At 36.3% G+C, this 14,249-nt stretch overlaps 2 protein-coding genes across 2 annotated transcripts in view; one reads left to right on the top strand and one right to left on the bottom strand.

Annotated features, from left to right (window-relative positions):
- Nucleotides 1-1,426, bottom strand: part of SLC39A9 (solute carrier family 39 member 9) — a 36,916-nt gene extending 35,490 nt beyond the window's left edge. Inside the window, exon 1 of the mRNA XM_039875354.1 lies at nt 583-1,426. Within this exon, the coding sequence (XP_039731288.1) occupies nt 583-693 (111 nt within the window). The 5' untranslated portion in view covers nt 694-1,426. The remainder of the gene's footprint in view (nt 1-582) is intronic.
- A 182-nt stretch (nt 1,427-1,608) lies between these two features.
- On the top strand, nt 1,609-13,982 carry ERH (ERH mRNA splicing and mitosis factor). Its single transcript, XM_039875355.1, has 4 exons — nt 1,609-1,847; nt 3,764-3,851; nt 8,508-8,628; nt 13,478-13,982. The coding sequence occupies exons 1-4, from the start codon at nt 1,845-1,847 to the stop codon at nt 13,578-13,580; spliced, it is 315 nt and encodes a 104-aa protein (XP_039731289.1). The 5' UTR covers nt 1,609-1,844; the 3' UTR covers nt 13,581-13,982.
- Nucleotides 13,983-14,249: the final 267 nt, after the last annotated feature.

The following is a 14,249-nucleotide window of genomic DNA, read 5'->3' as shown; positions in this document are numbered from 1 at the left end:
CATTTCTAACCAGATTTGAAAATAACTTCAAATATCCAGTCTAATGCTCTCCTTTAAAAGGAAATGTGAGTTAAGAACCTAATTTAAGTTTTTTTATGAGCATTTTTCATTCTGATACAGTAATTAAAAAAACTATCTTTCTCCAAAAAACTGTTTGATCTCCTCAAAAAGAGAAGTTATATTGATTTCAACTCCGATGAACAAATAATATTCACCACTAATATTTCTTTTTAGCAGCCTGGAACCTTCATTCCTTGAAACTTTTGAGAATCAAAAGAATATTATGGTGTCTCTCCCCAGGAAAACGCACAAAGCCTCAAATTTTTATATGCAATTTCGGTAAGTTTAGATTACTCCAGGATCTGCAGTGGATCCACCCACCGCAGGTTAAGAATCCTAACACTAAATGTGAGATTTGTTTTTATTATTAAATGTTATGCATTTTTTTCTTTTTTTAAAATACAATCTTCCTTAATAAGACCTTTAGCTCTGACATTAACTGTGGAAGCAGTCTCCCTTTAAAACTGTCACTACTTCCTAGCAGCCATCCTGACAGCTGACAGAAAATTGAGAATTTCTTACCTCCGAGAAATTAACAGCCAAGGGAATGATTCCAGCCACGTAACATCCCACCAACATAGCCAGAGACAGCAGACCAATGGAGATGAAATCATCCATTCTGCCCTCCTTCATTCAACTACCACCACCAGACTACAAATTGTCAGTGGCTTCAAATGGTGCTTAGGTTCTTAAACGCGTGATTCCACGAGAACAAGTGGACTTTCCAGTTCCTTCGTCCTCCCCACCAGATGTGTTCACGAGGCACCTTGATCTTGAACGTACCTGGAAACAGCCCTTTTTTGCTGATATTAGCACCAGAGAGAACTTTCAGCAGTTTTAGGTCCCAGCCCCTGGGTTTTCAGATGCCAGTCACTGGATTCCGGTGGGTTAACAGTTAAAGAAGGGCAAAGTCCATGGGGGGAAATATGCGAATGAGCGACTTCTTCAATCGTCGGAATGAGGGTGGCACAAAGGGCCCACTCTCTCCACAGACAACGTCCCAGGTGGCAGCAGGAAAAGGAGGAAAACCCAAGCGAACTTGTTCGTTCTCCCAGCGCTCCTAGCTCCCTGGGGCACCCTGCCGGTGACTCCCTCAGGCTGGGACCAGCCCACCAGTCCCAGCAAACTCTCCTCCGAGTCTAGAATGAGGAAAGGAGTCCTGCAAGTCTCTAACGATGGGTCTTAGGGGTTCAGCAGCGAAGCCGATACAAAGCTGTCTCTGCCCTATACCCGGTGTTGCCCATATTACTCCACTCCGCTGGGCCTTGAACCGGAGCCACTGATACTATAGCTGCCATGGCCGCCAAGTGGCACCCCTTCATTACATCCACTTCCGGATTGCCCCACCGCCCCCTCTTTTAGAAAGGTACTTCCGGGTTACAACCGACCTATGGGCCGGGATTCTAATACTGCCGCCATTTTTTAGTAGGGCTAATGAAAGATGACTTGTGTCACTGTCTACATCAGTGATCGCTTTAGCCGTTATGTCTAATAACGAGAATACGGAAGACAGAGTCTTGACAATAAAAAAAAGATTCCTTTTCAAGCTCCGAAAAATTCCCTGTGTATCTCATCGCCCTTATCCAAGATGGCTGAAACAGAGTCGGGATCTGCTCTAGCTGCCGGAAATATGTGAGCCTCTATGGTCTAAAAGGCTCTTTCGCGGTGCGTTTCTGACGACTTCCGGCGGCTCTTCTCGCGGGTATTGGCTGTTGGCGGCGTTGTGGCTAAGCTCGTGTGCGGCGGCAGTGTCGGCGGCGGCTGCAGCGAAAGAGTTTGGCGCGATGGTGAGAAAGGCCTCAGCGGCTCCCCGAACCCCCAGTCTCCAAGTTATTTCAGCCCCGTACATCCTTTACCCCACCCCACCCCCATTCAGCACAAGCGTGCTACTCCCCGGCCCTCCAACTTGCGAGTGGACCCTTTCCCTTTCCCTTCCCGCCGCCGAAACGCTGGGCCTGGCACTAGGCCCCGGAGCCCGGGTCCGCCCTATGGTTGCTCTCCCGCCTACTGGCTTGGGCGATGCGTGCGGTGCTCCAGGATGCTCTTTCTCCCGATTGCTGCTCGGTAGAGGCAGGCGTGGGGATGATGCTCTTTACCTCCAAACGCTCTAGCCTACTGTAGGAACAATGGCCGAGGGATGCCTGACAAACCTGTTCCCAAAGCTGACAGTTTCAATTTATTGCACCCAGCGCGTGGGCCAGGAGGGGTCGTCTTTGCTTGTAGTGGGCTTGCTCAGCTATTTCCCTCCCCTCTTTTTTCCTGTGCTTTGGCTTTAAAAAAGAAAAAAAAATGTATTATATATATCTTTTTTTCTTTTTTCCAAGACCTCTAGATGCCTGATTTGGTGTTACTCTCAACTCTCAATCCTGTTCTTACTCTTATTTGTATTCTCTTGGGACTGTAAGCTGAAAAAATAGACTTAGTTGAGGGTCCAGGTTCTTTAGAATTTTACTGAGGTAATAGTGGAGTGGGTGCGTGGGTTTTTTTTTATTTTTATTTTTTTAATCCACAAAAAGGAGATGCTCACGGGGGTTATGAGTAATCGTGGTTACTTCCACACTTAACCTTTCGTTTCCTGGTTGCTACAGTTACTGTTAACAAGTTATGCAACTATTGTTAAGGCACTTTTTCAGGTTGTACTTTTCTGAATTCAGTTATTTCCGTGTTTGACCCAACATAGCCTCCCAAAGGGGACTTGGAATTAGAAAATTTGATTTCCAGTTCCTGTTTTGTCACAACTAGCAATGTGACCTTGATCAAGTCATTTTATCTGAGTGTCCTTTCACTGCTTTTTATGTCATTATTTGGTGTGTTAAAATGCTTAGATTAAAATCTGAGAAAGGGACAGCAGTTAATAACCCATTCTTGTTGGACAAATGTCAGTGATAATTCCTATCAATCAGAATATAATTAAAAATTAGAGTGTGTTTAAAGCAAAAAATTATTGGTTCAGCAGTCTTAAGTACTTTTGCTTTACTGGAGATACAAGCTTCAATTTCTTTCAAAGCTAATGAGTAAATTGTGTGTATGTATTATTTCTGCTTTAGCAGAATGACTGTCCTTAGGGTTCATGTTTGTGAGACTTTAAGAAAGTTGACAAAGCCAGATTAACTATTCATTAAAGTGAATCACAGCTACTTGGTAATCATTGAGAATAGAGAGATTTTATTAAGGTAATTCTGCATAACTTTTTCTGATTAGGTTTCACAATCTTATTTTCCTTTTGTAGCAAATATAAAATATATGTATTTGCCTAAATGTACTTATATTTTGTATGTATATTCATAGCTTTTAAATATATATTTTGTACTGGTCATTCCTCCAAGAAAGAAGACCATAAGGAAGGCAAGGACCAAATCTGTCCAGAAGAAGGAAAAAAAAACTGATAAGAAAAATATATTTGGGTTTTTAATAAAACCGAAGGGTTCTGAAAATAGCTTCAATAAGAAGAAAGTCACCAAAACTGATTTGAGTGGTATTATGATCTTAAACTTGCAACAGGAAAGCACTGCCACTTAAAATAACCATTTTTGACTATAGTTTTATAGTCATTTTTTGGTTCTTAGTAGTTCTTAATCCTTGTCATTGGGCAGTAAGTATTGAAAATAGTGAAATTTGCCATGAAGGATTTTATAGCATACTATGAATTTCTCAAAATGTGAGTTAGAAACTTACAGTGAAATCACATTTTTTCCCCCTGTAGTCTCACACCATTTTGCTGGTACAGCCTACCAAGAGGCCAGAAGGCAGAACTTACGCTGACTATGAATCTGTGAATGAATGCATGGAAGGTGAGTTTAAACACTGTTCTAGGGGTAGAAATCTTTCACTTATTTTTTTCCTGACACTCACTATTAGAATGTGTCTCATATAGGAACTAGGTTTGTTTTTTTCTCCAGATTTCTGGGTTTGTTAATTTGAGCAGAGGAAGTAGATATTTAGGAATGCTGTTAGGAAATAAAAATTAGTTCAGAGAATAAAGACAAATGGAACCAAATCAGTATAATTTATTGTGCTTTGATAAGTGGTCACCACACTGAAGGGGAACTGTTAGCTCTTAATGTTTCTTTATTCAGTAAACCATTAGATGAGAGCATGTAGATTGGATTGTCACAAATTGCATTCATTCATCTTTAACATTTAGTCATCATATCAGATAAGCCAATTGTGCATGCCCTACACCCTTTCTAGCAAATTGTCCATTCTTCTTATGTTACAAAGATTTTATAGTCATTCTTTTTGCCATTTGTTGCTACCCAAAGCTAACTGGATTAGACTTAAAAATCTGTTCATTCAAAGCCAACAATGGGTAGACCTGTGAAAATAGAGACAGCTGAAATAGAGACAGGTTCTAGGTAGCTGGCAGCATGCCTTCCTGGTTGCCATGAAATTATGCCCGGATTTTTAAAGAGCGAAGCGCTTGTTCTTTTTTCATGTCCCTTCCTCTGCTGTCCTCCTTGCTTGCCACTAATGTAGGCTTTGTCTATGTGCTGCCTTAGCAGAATGTTGCCTTACCTATATCATGTCTGGTCGTTGATTCTGCAATACTCTTTACTACCCTTCATTGATTTTAGTGAAGCCTAACTTTTTTTCTAATTAATACACTTTATTTCTAGAACAGTTTTAGGTTTAAAGAAAAATTAAACAAAATACAGAGTGTTTCTTTGTATTCCCTCTTCCCACCCCCTATGCAGTTCCCCTATTAATAACACCTTGCATTGTATGATGCATTCGTTTACAGTTGACAAGCCAGTATTGATACATTATTATTATTAACTAAAGTCCATAGTTAGGGTTCATTCTTTGTGTTGTACAGTTCTGTAGGTTTGACAAATGCATGACTTATATCCACCATTACAGAATCAACAGAAGAGTTAAATGCCCTAAAAATCCTCTTTGTCCCACCTATTCATCTTCGCCAGCCCACCCTCTGCCCCTGACAATTGTTAGTCTTAGTGCCTCCTTAGTTTAGCCTTTTCCAGAATGTCTTAGAGTTGGAATCATTACTATATATAGTCCTTTCAGACTGGCTTCTTTCACTTAGCAATGTACATTTAAAGTTCTTCCATATCTTTTTGTGGTTTAATAGCTTTTTTCTTTTTAAATTAGAAATGGTGATTTATTTTCCATTTAAAAAGTTAGAAATAGTTCAGATGGAATTACTAAATCAGTTCTCAAATGGTGGTTGCCAAATGGTAATTTTCTTATTTTTCTCTTACAGTAGTTAATATTCCTCTGGAAAGCAGAGCTTTCCCTCTTTGCTCCATTTCCTTTTTAATTAATAGATTTTATTTTTTTAGAGTAGTTTTAGGTTCACAAGAAAATTGGTTAGTACAGAGAATTGAATCATACCCCATCTTCTTTCCCTAACCCCCCCTTCCCCAATTACTTACATCCCATATTTTTGTGACACATTTGTTACAATTGTAGAACCAGTACTGATACGTTATTATTAACTGCAGTCCATAGTTTACATTATGTTCAGTCTTTGCTTTGAATATTCTGCAGATTTTCATGTATGTGTAATGTGTATCTACCATAATGTCTTTGGAGTTTTGCCTTTTCCAGAATGTCATGTAGTTTGGATTATATAGTATGTAGCTTTTTTACATTGACTCTTGGACCTAGAAAAATATGCTTTTTCGATTCCTTCATGTCTTTTGTGAAAGCGGATTTTTTAATATCACTGAATAATAGTCTGTTGTATGGATGTACTACAGTTTGGTTACCCATTCACCTATTGAAGGACGTCTTGCTTGCTTTCAGATTTTGGCACTTATGAATAAAGCTCCTGTAAATAATTTGTGTCCAGGTTTTTGTGTGGATGTAAATTTTCAACTCCTTGGGGTAAATAGCAAGGGGTATGATTGTTGGCTCATATGGTAAGGCTATGTTTAGCTTTGTAAGAAACTGACAAACTGTCTTCAGACATTTTGCATTCCTACTAGCAGTGAGTGAGAGTTCCTGTTGGTCTACATCCTTGGCAGCATTTGGTGTTGTCAGCGTTTTGGATTTTTGCCATTCTGATGTATAGATCTCATTGTTTTAATGTGCAGTTTCCTGATAACATGATGTTGAGCATCTTTTCATAATGTTATTTGCCGTCATTATATCTTCTTTGATGAGGCGTCTGTTCAGATCTTTTGCCCATTTTTTTAAATTGAGTTTTCTTATTGAGTTTTAGGAGTTCTTTGTGTATTTTTGATAACAGTCATTTATCAGATTGATATATGTATTTACAAAGATTTTCTTTCAGTCTTTGGCTTGTCTTTTCACTTCATTGATAGGGTCCTTGAAACGCAAAAGATTTAAATTTTGATAAACTCCAATTTATATATCTTTTCTTCTGTTACTTGTGGTTTTGGTGTCACATTGAAGAAGCCATTACCTTATCCGAAGTCATGAGAATGTGTGCCTATATTTTCTTCCAGGGTTTTAGAATTTGGGTTCTCTGAGCCATTTTGAGTGAATATTTATAAATTCATAAATATTTATAAATTTATAAATGCAGGTATGAGTCCAACTTCATTCTTTTATATGTGAATATACAGTTGTCCTAGCACCTTTTGTTGAAAAGACTATTTTTCCATTGAATTGTCTTGGTATCCTTGTCAGAAAAATTGACTATAATTGTGAGGGTTTATTTGTGAACTCTCATTTCTATTCCATTGATCCATATGCCTATCCTTAGGCATCAGCATTACCACACTGTCTTGATTACTGTCTTTTTATAGTAAGTTTTGGAATCAGGAAGTTCGAGTCTTTGAATTTTGTTCTTTTTCAAGGTTGTTTTGGCTCTCCTGGGTCCCTTGTATTTCCATTATCAAATTTAGGATTAGTTTGTCAATTTCTGCAAAAATAGCTCAGATTTTTATAGAGGATGCATTGAATCTATAGATCATTTTGGCAAATATTACCATCTTAATATTAAGTCTCCCAGTCTATGAACATGAGATATCATTACATTTATTTAAATATTTACTTTCAATGACATTTTATAGTTTTCAGTGTATGTCTTATGCTTCTTTTATTAAATTTATTTGTAAGTTTTATTCCTTTTTGATGCTATTATACATGGAAATGTTTTCTTAATTTCATCTTCAGATTGTTATTGTTAGGTTATAGAAATACAGTCGATTTTTGTATATTGACGCTATATCCTGCAGTGTTGTTGCACTCACTTAATGGTTCTAATAGTTTTTTGTGTGTGCATGGTTTCCTTAGGATGTTCTGTATACAAGGTTATGTCATCTGTGAAGAGATGGTTGTACTTCTTCCTTTCCAACCTAAATGCCTATTATTTCTTTTTCTTGCCAAATCACCCTGGCTAGCACTTCCAGTACAGTATTGAATACATGTGGCAAGAACAGATACACTAGCGTTCTTCCTAATCTGAGTAGAAAAGCATCCATCTTTCACCATTAAATATGGTAGCTGTGAATTTATTTTCCTGGTTTTTATTTCTTTTCCATTTTGACCTTTCTAATCAGTATTCTCTGATCACAATGTAGTATACTATGCCAATCAAAAACCATAACTAAGATAGCTTTTGATAGCTCTGTGGTTGAATATTTTTATTAGGAAATTTTTGAAGTCAGTTTAGAGGTAAACGAAGGACCTGTGCATACAGGATAGGACATGTTTTTCCTAACTAACATTTATTCACTCGTCCATTCATCATAGTAGTCTTAAAAGTATTTGTAGTGAGATTGGACTGAAGAGGTTATGTTTCCATTTTGTAGGAATGAGAGAGGACTGTGTCACTGTATAGAAATTAAATAATGTGCTCTTTAGATAATTATGTTAATTTGGTCTCAGTGATTGTGCTCATTTTATTGTCTTTTTATCACTTACATTTGAGTACTTATATGCTTATTGCATGTGCTGGTTCTTTGTTATTTTGTATAATCTTCACAACAGTTCTTTGAAGATACTGTTATCTCTGTTTGACAGATAAGGTTCGGGAATGGAGTCAAGTCTCTGAATCCAGAGTTAAGGATCTTACATACTCTGTTACGATAATCTCTTCCTCATTGCCAATTTTGATTTATTTTTGTTTTTGGATTTTCTTTTCTTTTTGTGTAGGATGGGAGTTGGTTTTTTGTTTGCTGCATTGTTTCAAAATTTGAAAGCAAAATAGAAAGTATCATACAAGTGTGGTATTTTTCTTTACTCTGTGGCTAATGAAAAACCTGATAAGATAGTGTCTTCATTTGTTGGAACCATCATATATGACAAGTCTTTAAAGTCCTTTTAGATACAATGGCTCATAGCACTCTTTTTATTATTAAGGCACAAAATACCAATGTTCTGGCGAATTTATAAAGTTTTTATAAAATTGCTAGCCCAACTTTATAAAAATAAGTATTATGTTATCAACATATAATCAGCATACTATTTATATCTAAAGTTTATGCAATTTTAAGATCTTGGTTTTCCTCTCTTAGGCGTTTGTAAAATGTATGAGGAACATCTGAAGAGAATGAATCCCAACAGCCCCTCTATCACGTATGATATCAGTCAGTTGTTTGATTTTATTGATGATCTGGCAGACCTCAGCTGCCTTGTGTAAGTATTAACCACCATGTCTCTTAAGTTGTATTTTCCTCTTGTTTATTGAGGCAATTTATGGTATTGGGAGCTCACTCTACCTGACACTGGTCTTTGCATTTTGACTTCTAGGTAGTAATTATTATTTCATCTACATATAGCTCTAAAATAACTTGACAACATAAAGCTAAAGGCACAGGAAAATCTTAAGAACTTTGCTAATTGGTTCAGTTAGTATGCAGAGAAGATGCCAATTAAGAATTTCAAAGTCCTGATTCTCTGTTCTTTAAACCAATCTTTTTCTTTGTTTTTCATCCTTTATAGTCTTTGTCCCTGAAGTAATTGGCTTTTAATTAAAACTAAGATTATTCTGTTTTTATGACACTATTTTTAAAATGTAAATATATGTAGGACCGAAATGGAATTTAATTTTAATCCTACCCGGTGTTAACCATGCATATTTTGGTATGTTAGAGTGAGATTTTTAGACCGACCCATATGTTTTCTATTTTCAGAAATTCGTCAGATTTAAAATTTTTTTCATGCCAGACACTGCTAGAAGTAAATGTTTTTCAGTGATGAAAAACATATCAGTCTTAATTATTTTAATATAAAAAGCTCAGAAAACTATAAGAGAACAACAAAACTGCAGGTATTATACTAATAAGAAAAAAAGAATTGTAGGCAGCCAACACAGACAACTTTTTTAAGGAATTTAGCTCAGAAGGAGAGTAGAGAACTGAGGTTATAGCTGGAGGAGGAATAAAGGAGAGTAGAGAACTGAGGTTATAGCTGGAGGAAGAAATAGATTTATTTAATGTTTTTTTAAGGTAGGGGGAATAATGGTAAATTTGCAGACTGATGGTATGATCTAGTATAGAGAGAGAAATTGATGGCTTTAGATAGACCTTGGGCAGTTCATTAATACTAAAATAGAGCAGGCAGATGTGGTGGAAGCTTAGGGAAATTATTTTCTGATCATTTTAATTATCTAAGAAATAGGGACACCATTTGGAGTTATGGGTGAGTATTGGAAGTTTGTGAAAAGAGGTAAGAAATAATCTAGGGTGAAGGGATTGGGAAATGTGTCATTCATGAGGTACCTGCTAATGAATTTAAAATGGAATTAGTCATTGTGATAGTTTTTTCCTGGTCACTCTTAACCTGATAGTTGTATGCAGAGAATTAGCAAAGATATTGCTGAAAGTTGAGGGTGTATACAAGGGAATATTGTGTAAAGGACTGAATGATCATGAAATGTAAGTGAGGCTTAGGGGATGAGACAGAGGTAGAATCAATTAATTATAGGTCCCTGTGGAGTCAGAGGATTGTTGAAGTTGAGGTATTGGGAAGTAGTAAGTGATCAAAGAATGAAATGCTTGAAATTGGGAGATTGAAGTTGCTGGTAATGAACAAGATGTAGGGATCTGGCCACGGAAGGACAAGAGACGAGTTCGTTAGAAGAAAGAAGGTTGAGGACCTGAGAGGCCCAGATATTGGCGGAACCATCTACTCAATATGAAGTCACCAATAATGTATATTTACTTTCTAGATTTTGAGAACAGAGAGCTTTGTTTTTATTCAGTGCTGTATCATCAGTGCCTAGAATAATATCTGGCAGATAGTTGATATTGAGTAAATATTGATTGTATAGATGCATGTCATCCATAGAATACAATTTGAGGTATAACTTTTTAAATTGTTAGTGATTTTCCTTTTCCCTTGCTTACAGTAAAGAGCTATATTCTGAATTGATATGATGGTTAAACAAAAGTGAAAGAATCTGACTTCTGTCATGCTAAATATTGCAATGTCTCACAGTTCACTTGCATACCTGTGCTTTATTTTTTAAATGAATTACTGATTTTATTAAAAATTAATAGCTGTTAATTCCAATTTTATAAAAACCATTGAGACATATTGAGATATCAGGTATCTAATCCTGATGCTTTGAGACATGGCACTCATTCTCGACAGATGGGAATTAAAGCCAAGAATTGTTTTATTCACAGTGTGAAAATTACACAAAGTAAAAATGGTTTTGAGACGTACTACAAGTATGTCATTAACAACAGAACATAACATTTCTAACTTTGTGCCATTAAATGTAAACTGGAAACTACATCTAGTATGCTAAAATGGTTTCTGATATTTGCTTTATCAAAAAAACTATGAATTGTAGTTTATGTTTCTGTCTCTAATGTTGAAACTTTTTTGGCCTCTGAAAACTTTCAGAATCAAATTTAGGATTTAGAACCATTTCATCCGTGTGACTTTGTTTTGCCCCTTTTGTTATTTGAATATTCTGGAGAAATAAGGCATTCTTTCCAAAGAGGCCACCTATTGCTATGGCACCTCTTTGACGGTTAGCACATCCTGCCCCTCTCCTAAATCAGGGATTATGAATTGGGCTGTTATTCCTTAGACCAAGAATTGAGTCCAGCTTTGGTTTGTAAATTGTGTACTTGTTGTTTCTATTAAATTTATATGGCGATGACATCAAATTTTTTCTCTTTTAAACTGGTATAGGAAGAAATGGATGAATAAGATTGTACTTTGTGATATATATTAAACCTAGGACAAAATTTAGGCATAGAGGATTTGTAGTTCATATATTTGAAGTCAGACTACAAATTTCTTCACTGTTCTCTGATCTGTAAAGTTTTTTAAAATAAGCTTTTTATAAGATAACGGCCTCTTGAATATGTAGGCTTTTCTTGTTTACTTAGAGACAATAGGGATATTTTTATCCTTGATTATCATAACAGGGATAATTACTGCTAATCAAGAAGACACTGGCTGATTTCACCGCTCAGTCTACAGCTTCTGTTCTCGTATAAACCTGCATTCATTGACCATAACACTGGGCTAAAAGATTTCATCTGTGCCAACAGTTTGAGATTTTATAAATGTACTTAACATTTAATTGTCTCATTTTCAGGTGCCAGTTAACAGTCACCAATATACTGCTTTCCATAAAGAAAGCATTAATACTATCTCTTGAGTTGGAAAATAGCATGCAAGTTGATGAATTTCTAAATGTTCAAAACCAAAATGTTCTTGTTGGGGGGTGTCTAAATAAGGCAGTCCCACCCAGATATTATAGTTCTAAAAAATTTTGCCTCTTTTTTAGTTCTTTTCCAGTGTTAACATAAATATTATAGTCTATTCTGCCATGCTTTAAAGTGGACTAGATTAGCAGTTCTTTAATTAGGAAACACAAGGGGTGGCTCTATAGAGTAGTGGTTAGCACATCTGCTTTACACGCAGAAGAGTCTATGTTCGACCCCCAGCAGAACCATAGCCCATACCCCGGGTGCGCCAGGCCCCAGGTGCACGCCACAAGCGCATGGGAAGAGATGCCTTGCCTTCAGAGATCCATTTCTTAAGGGGAGATGGCAACACCCATAGGTCAGGGGTGGAAAGGCGGGGGTTGGTTAAAAATAATAATTAGGAAACACGAAAAAGATATTTGAAGAAATTTGTTTTGCTTTTTAAAATATTTCTGGTAACAAAAGAACATTAGTAAAAAGCCAAATGTTTCTTTTTATTTGGTTAACCATTCTGTAAAAGTAGAAAGCTTGTACATTTTTAATAAATCAGATTCTGACCTTACCATTCAGGGAAAGAAATGATAATGGTATAAAAAATTCCTACTTTGGAGTTTGTTTCTCTTGCTAAAAATTGAAGCATAGGTCTCTAGCTCAGTGGTTAATAGTAAGGACTCTGGTCAGGAGTGTTTAAGCTTCTTCTTGCCCAAAGTCACTTAGCTAATAAGTTGCTGTACTTTGTGCTTTGGTTTCCAAAAAGAATAATTTTATCTACTCCTACAGGGTTGTAAAAAGAATTGAGTTGATTCAGATAAGTACTTAAAGCTATACCTAGCAGTTGGTAACTTCTTAATAGGTACTTATGTAATTTTTTGTTAAAATATGAAACTTCTGGTTAAAATGAAACAAAATTGATAAATCAAGATTTTGTTTTTCGAGGAGGTATCCTTAAAGTTTTTTTAAGGCAAACTGCATCTGTGCCTCTCTTGGATGCCATGCAGTGTTTCCACCAGATGGTGCACATGGCTTTGAAACACTGTGATATCCTTTGTATTTGTGCAATCTCTAGTTACCGCCTGCTTTTTTATACTATAGCTTTATTTTTTTCAATCCAAATAAGAATTTATTGTTTAACCATCTAGATTTCAGTTGTAGGTCAACTGGACTGTTTCTATTTTTTTGAGTCCTGTAAAGATGCCTTGAGCATTGGAATTTCATTGCTAATGCTAGTCCTTGCATGCCTGACCCTTCCCTACCAATAAGAGCCATTTTGGAGCTTGTTAGTTTTCTAATAACTCCATTGGCCTCTAGCATTATTTTAAAAAGCAAATCCTAAAATACAGGTTAAAAGATTTCCTCCTGTTAATACTTTTCAGGTGAGAGATCTTTGTGGCAGTAACATGCTTTTAAAGGTTTTTTTAGTTAATTCAAAATAAATTTAGCAAATTTGAAGTTGGTACTAGTGTTTGGTTTTGTTTTTTAATCACTAGAGGAACCATAAAAGTAGTAACTGTAGGAGGAAGAACATGTGTTTTCTGGTCATAACTCATTTTAAAAAGTAGATGTTCTGTGTAACATGTTGAGAATTTAAGATCTCTAGGCCTTGGTTTCTTATTCTGCTTTAAGATTGTACTAAGTGATCTAAAGTTCATATCACTTAAAATTTAACAGTTATGTAATCAGCTTTTATATTTTCATTAAGTTCATGTGTGAACATTTACATGTCTCTGCCATCATCAGGCAGTTATAATGTGGGGTTTTAAAGAATGACAGTAATTAACCATTGTAACTTTGCTCATTACTTTTCTGTTCCTCAGTTACCGAGCTGATACCCAGACATACCAGCCTTATAACAAAGACTGGATTAAAGAGAAGATCTACGTGCTCCTTCGTCGGCAGGCCCAGCAGGCCGGGAAATAGTTGTATTGGAAGGGGATGGGAGTGGGGTGGAACACAGGTGTGTACAGCGTGCTGTAGTGGAAGTTTTGTATTATAGTAATCCTGTTTCCATTTTGGTACACTCTAGCCAGGATCGAATGTATTAGATGAAATGTGAGGATCTTGTTCAATCTGAAACCCCCATCACTCCCTCTTTTTTCTTTCTTTCCTTTTTTTTACTTAAACATTTTTATGATTATTTAGATGGAAGTTGTTCTTTGTCAGATAATGTTGATTCCAATCCTTCAAAAACTCTTCATATCTGCTATATAACATTCACTGTACTAACCCTTCTTCAAGTTGAAGGGGGGGGGTGATGGCACAGGTTAGTTATGTCCTCAAGATACAGTCTAGTGAAAAACAAATAAATGTTCTTTAGTTATATTTTTCCCGAGTGATTTTGTTTGTTTGTTTCTGAGCATTGAATTTCCTTGCAAAGCATTGTGTTACAAAACTAATAGGCTGCTACTCAAAGAATTTTAATTTTGCTGTGGTTTATGTGAAGCTAACAAGCTTTTACCTCCTATTTCTAGCCTTGTAAAAATCTCATTTGTAGCTCCAAAGTTTGTACCTCCTGTTGATGGCAAATATCAAAAATTTTCTGGTGACATAGCTTGTCTGTTGTAGCAGCCAGGTTGGTTCCTTAGCTTT

Source organism: Pteropus medius, unplaced genomic scaffold (assembly GCF_902729225.1).
Source record: "Pteropus medius unplaced genomic scaffold, Ma_sr-lr_union100, whole genome shotgun sequence".
Lineage (NCBI taxonomy): Eukaryota > Metazoa > Chordata > Mammalia > Chiroptera > Pteropodidae > Pteropus > Pteropus medius.
The sequence above is the reverse complement of the archived record's forward strand: the minus strand, read 5'-3'. Positions and strand labels throughout refer to the sequence as shown.

Coding starts and splice junctions, on each gene's coding strand:
- ERH (XM_039875355.1), top strand. Junction 3,852..8,507: donor TGTGAATGAATGCATGGAAG/GTGAGTTTAAAC, acceptor TTCCTCTCTTAG/GCGTTTGTAAAATGTATGAG. Junction 8,629..13,477: donor GCAGACCTCAGCTGCCTTGT/GTAAGTATTAAC, acceptor TCTGTTCCTCAG/TTACCGAGCTGATACCCAGA.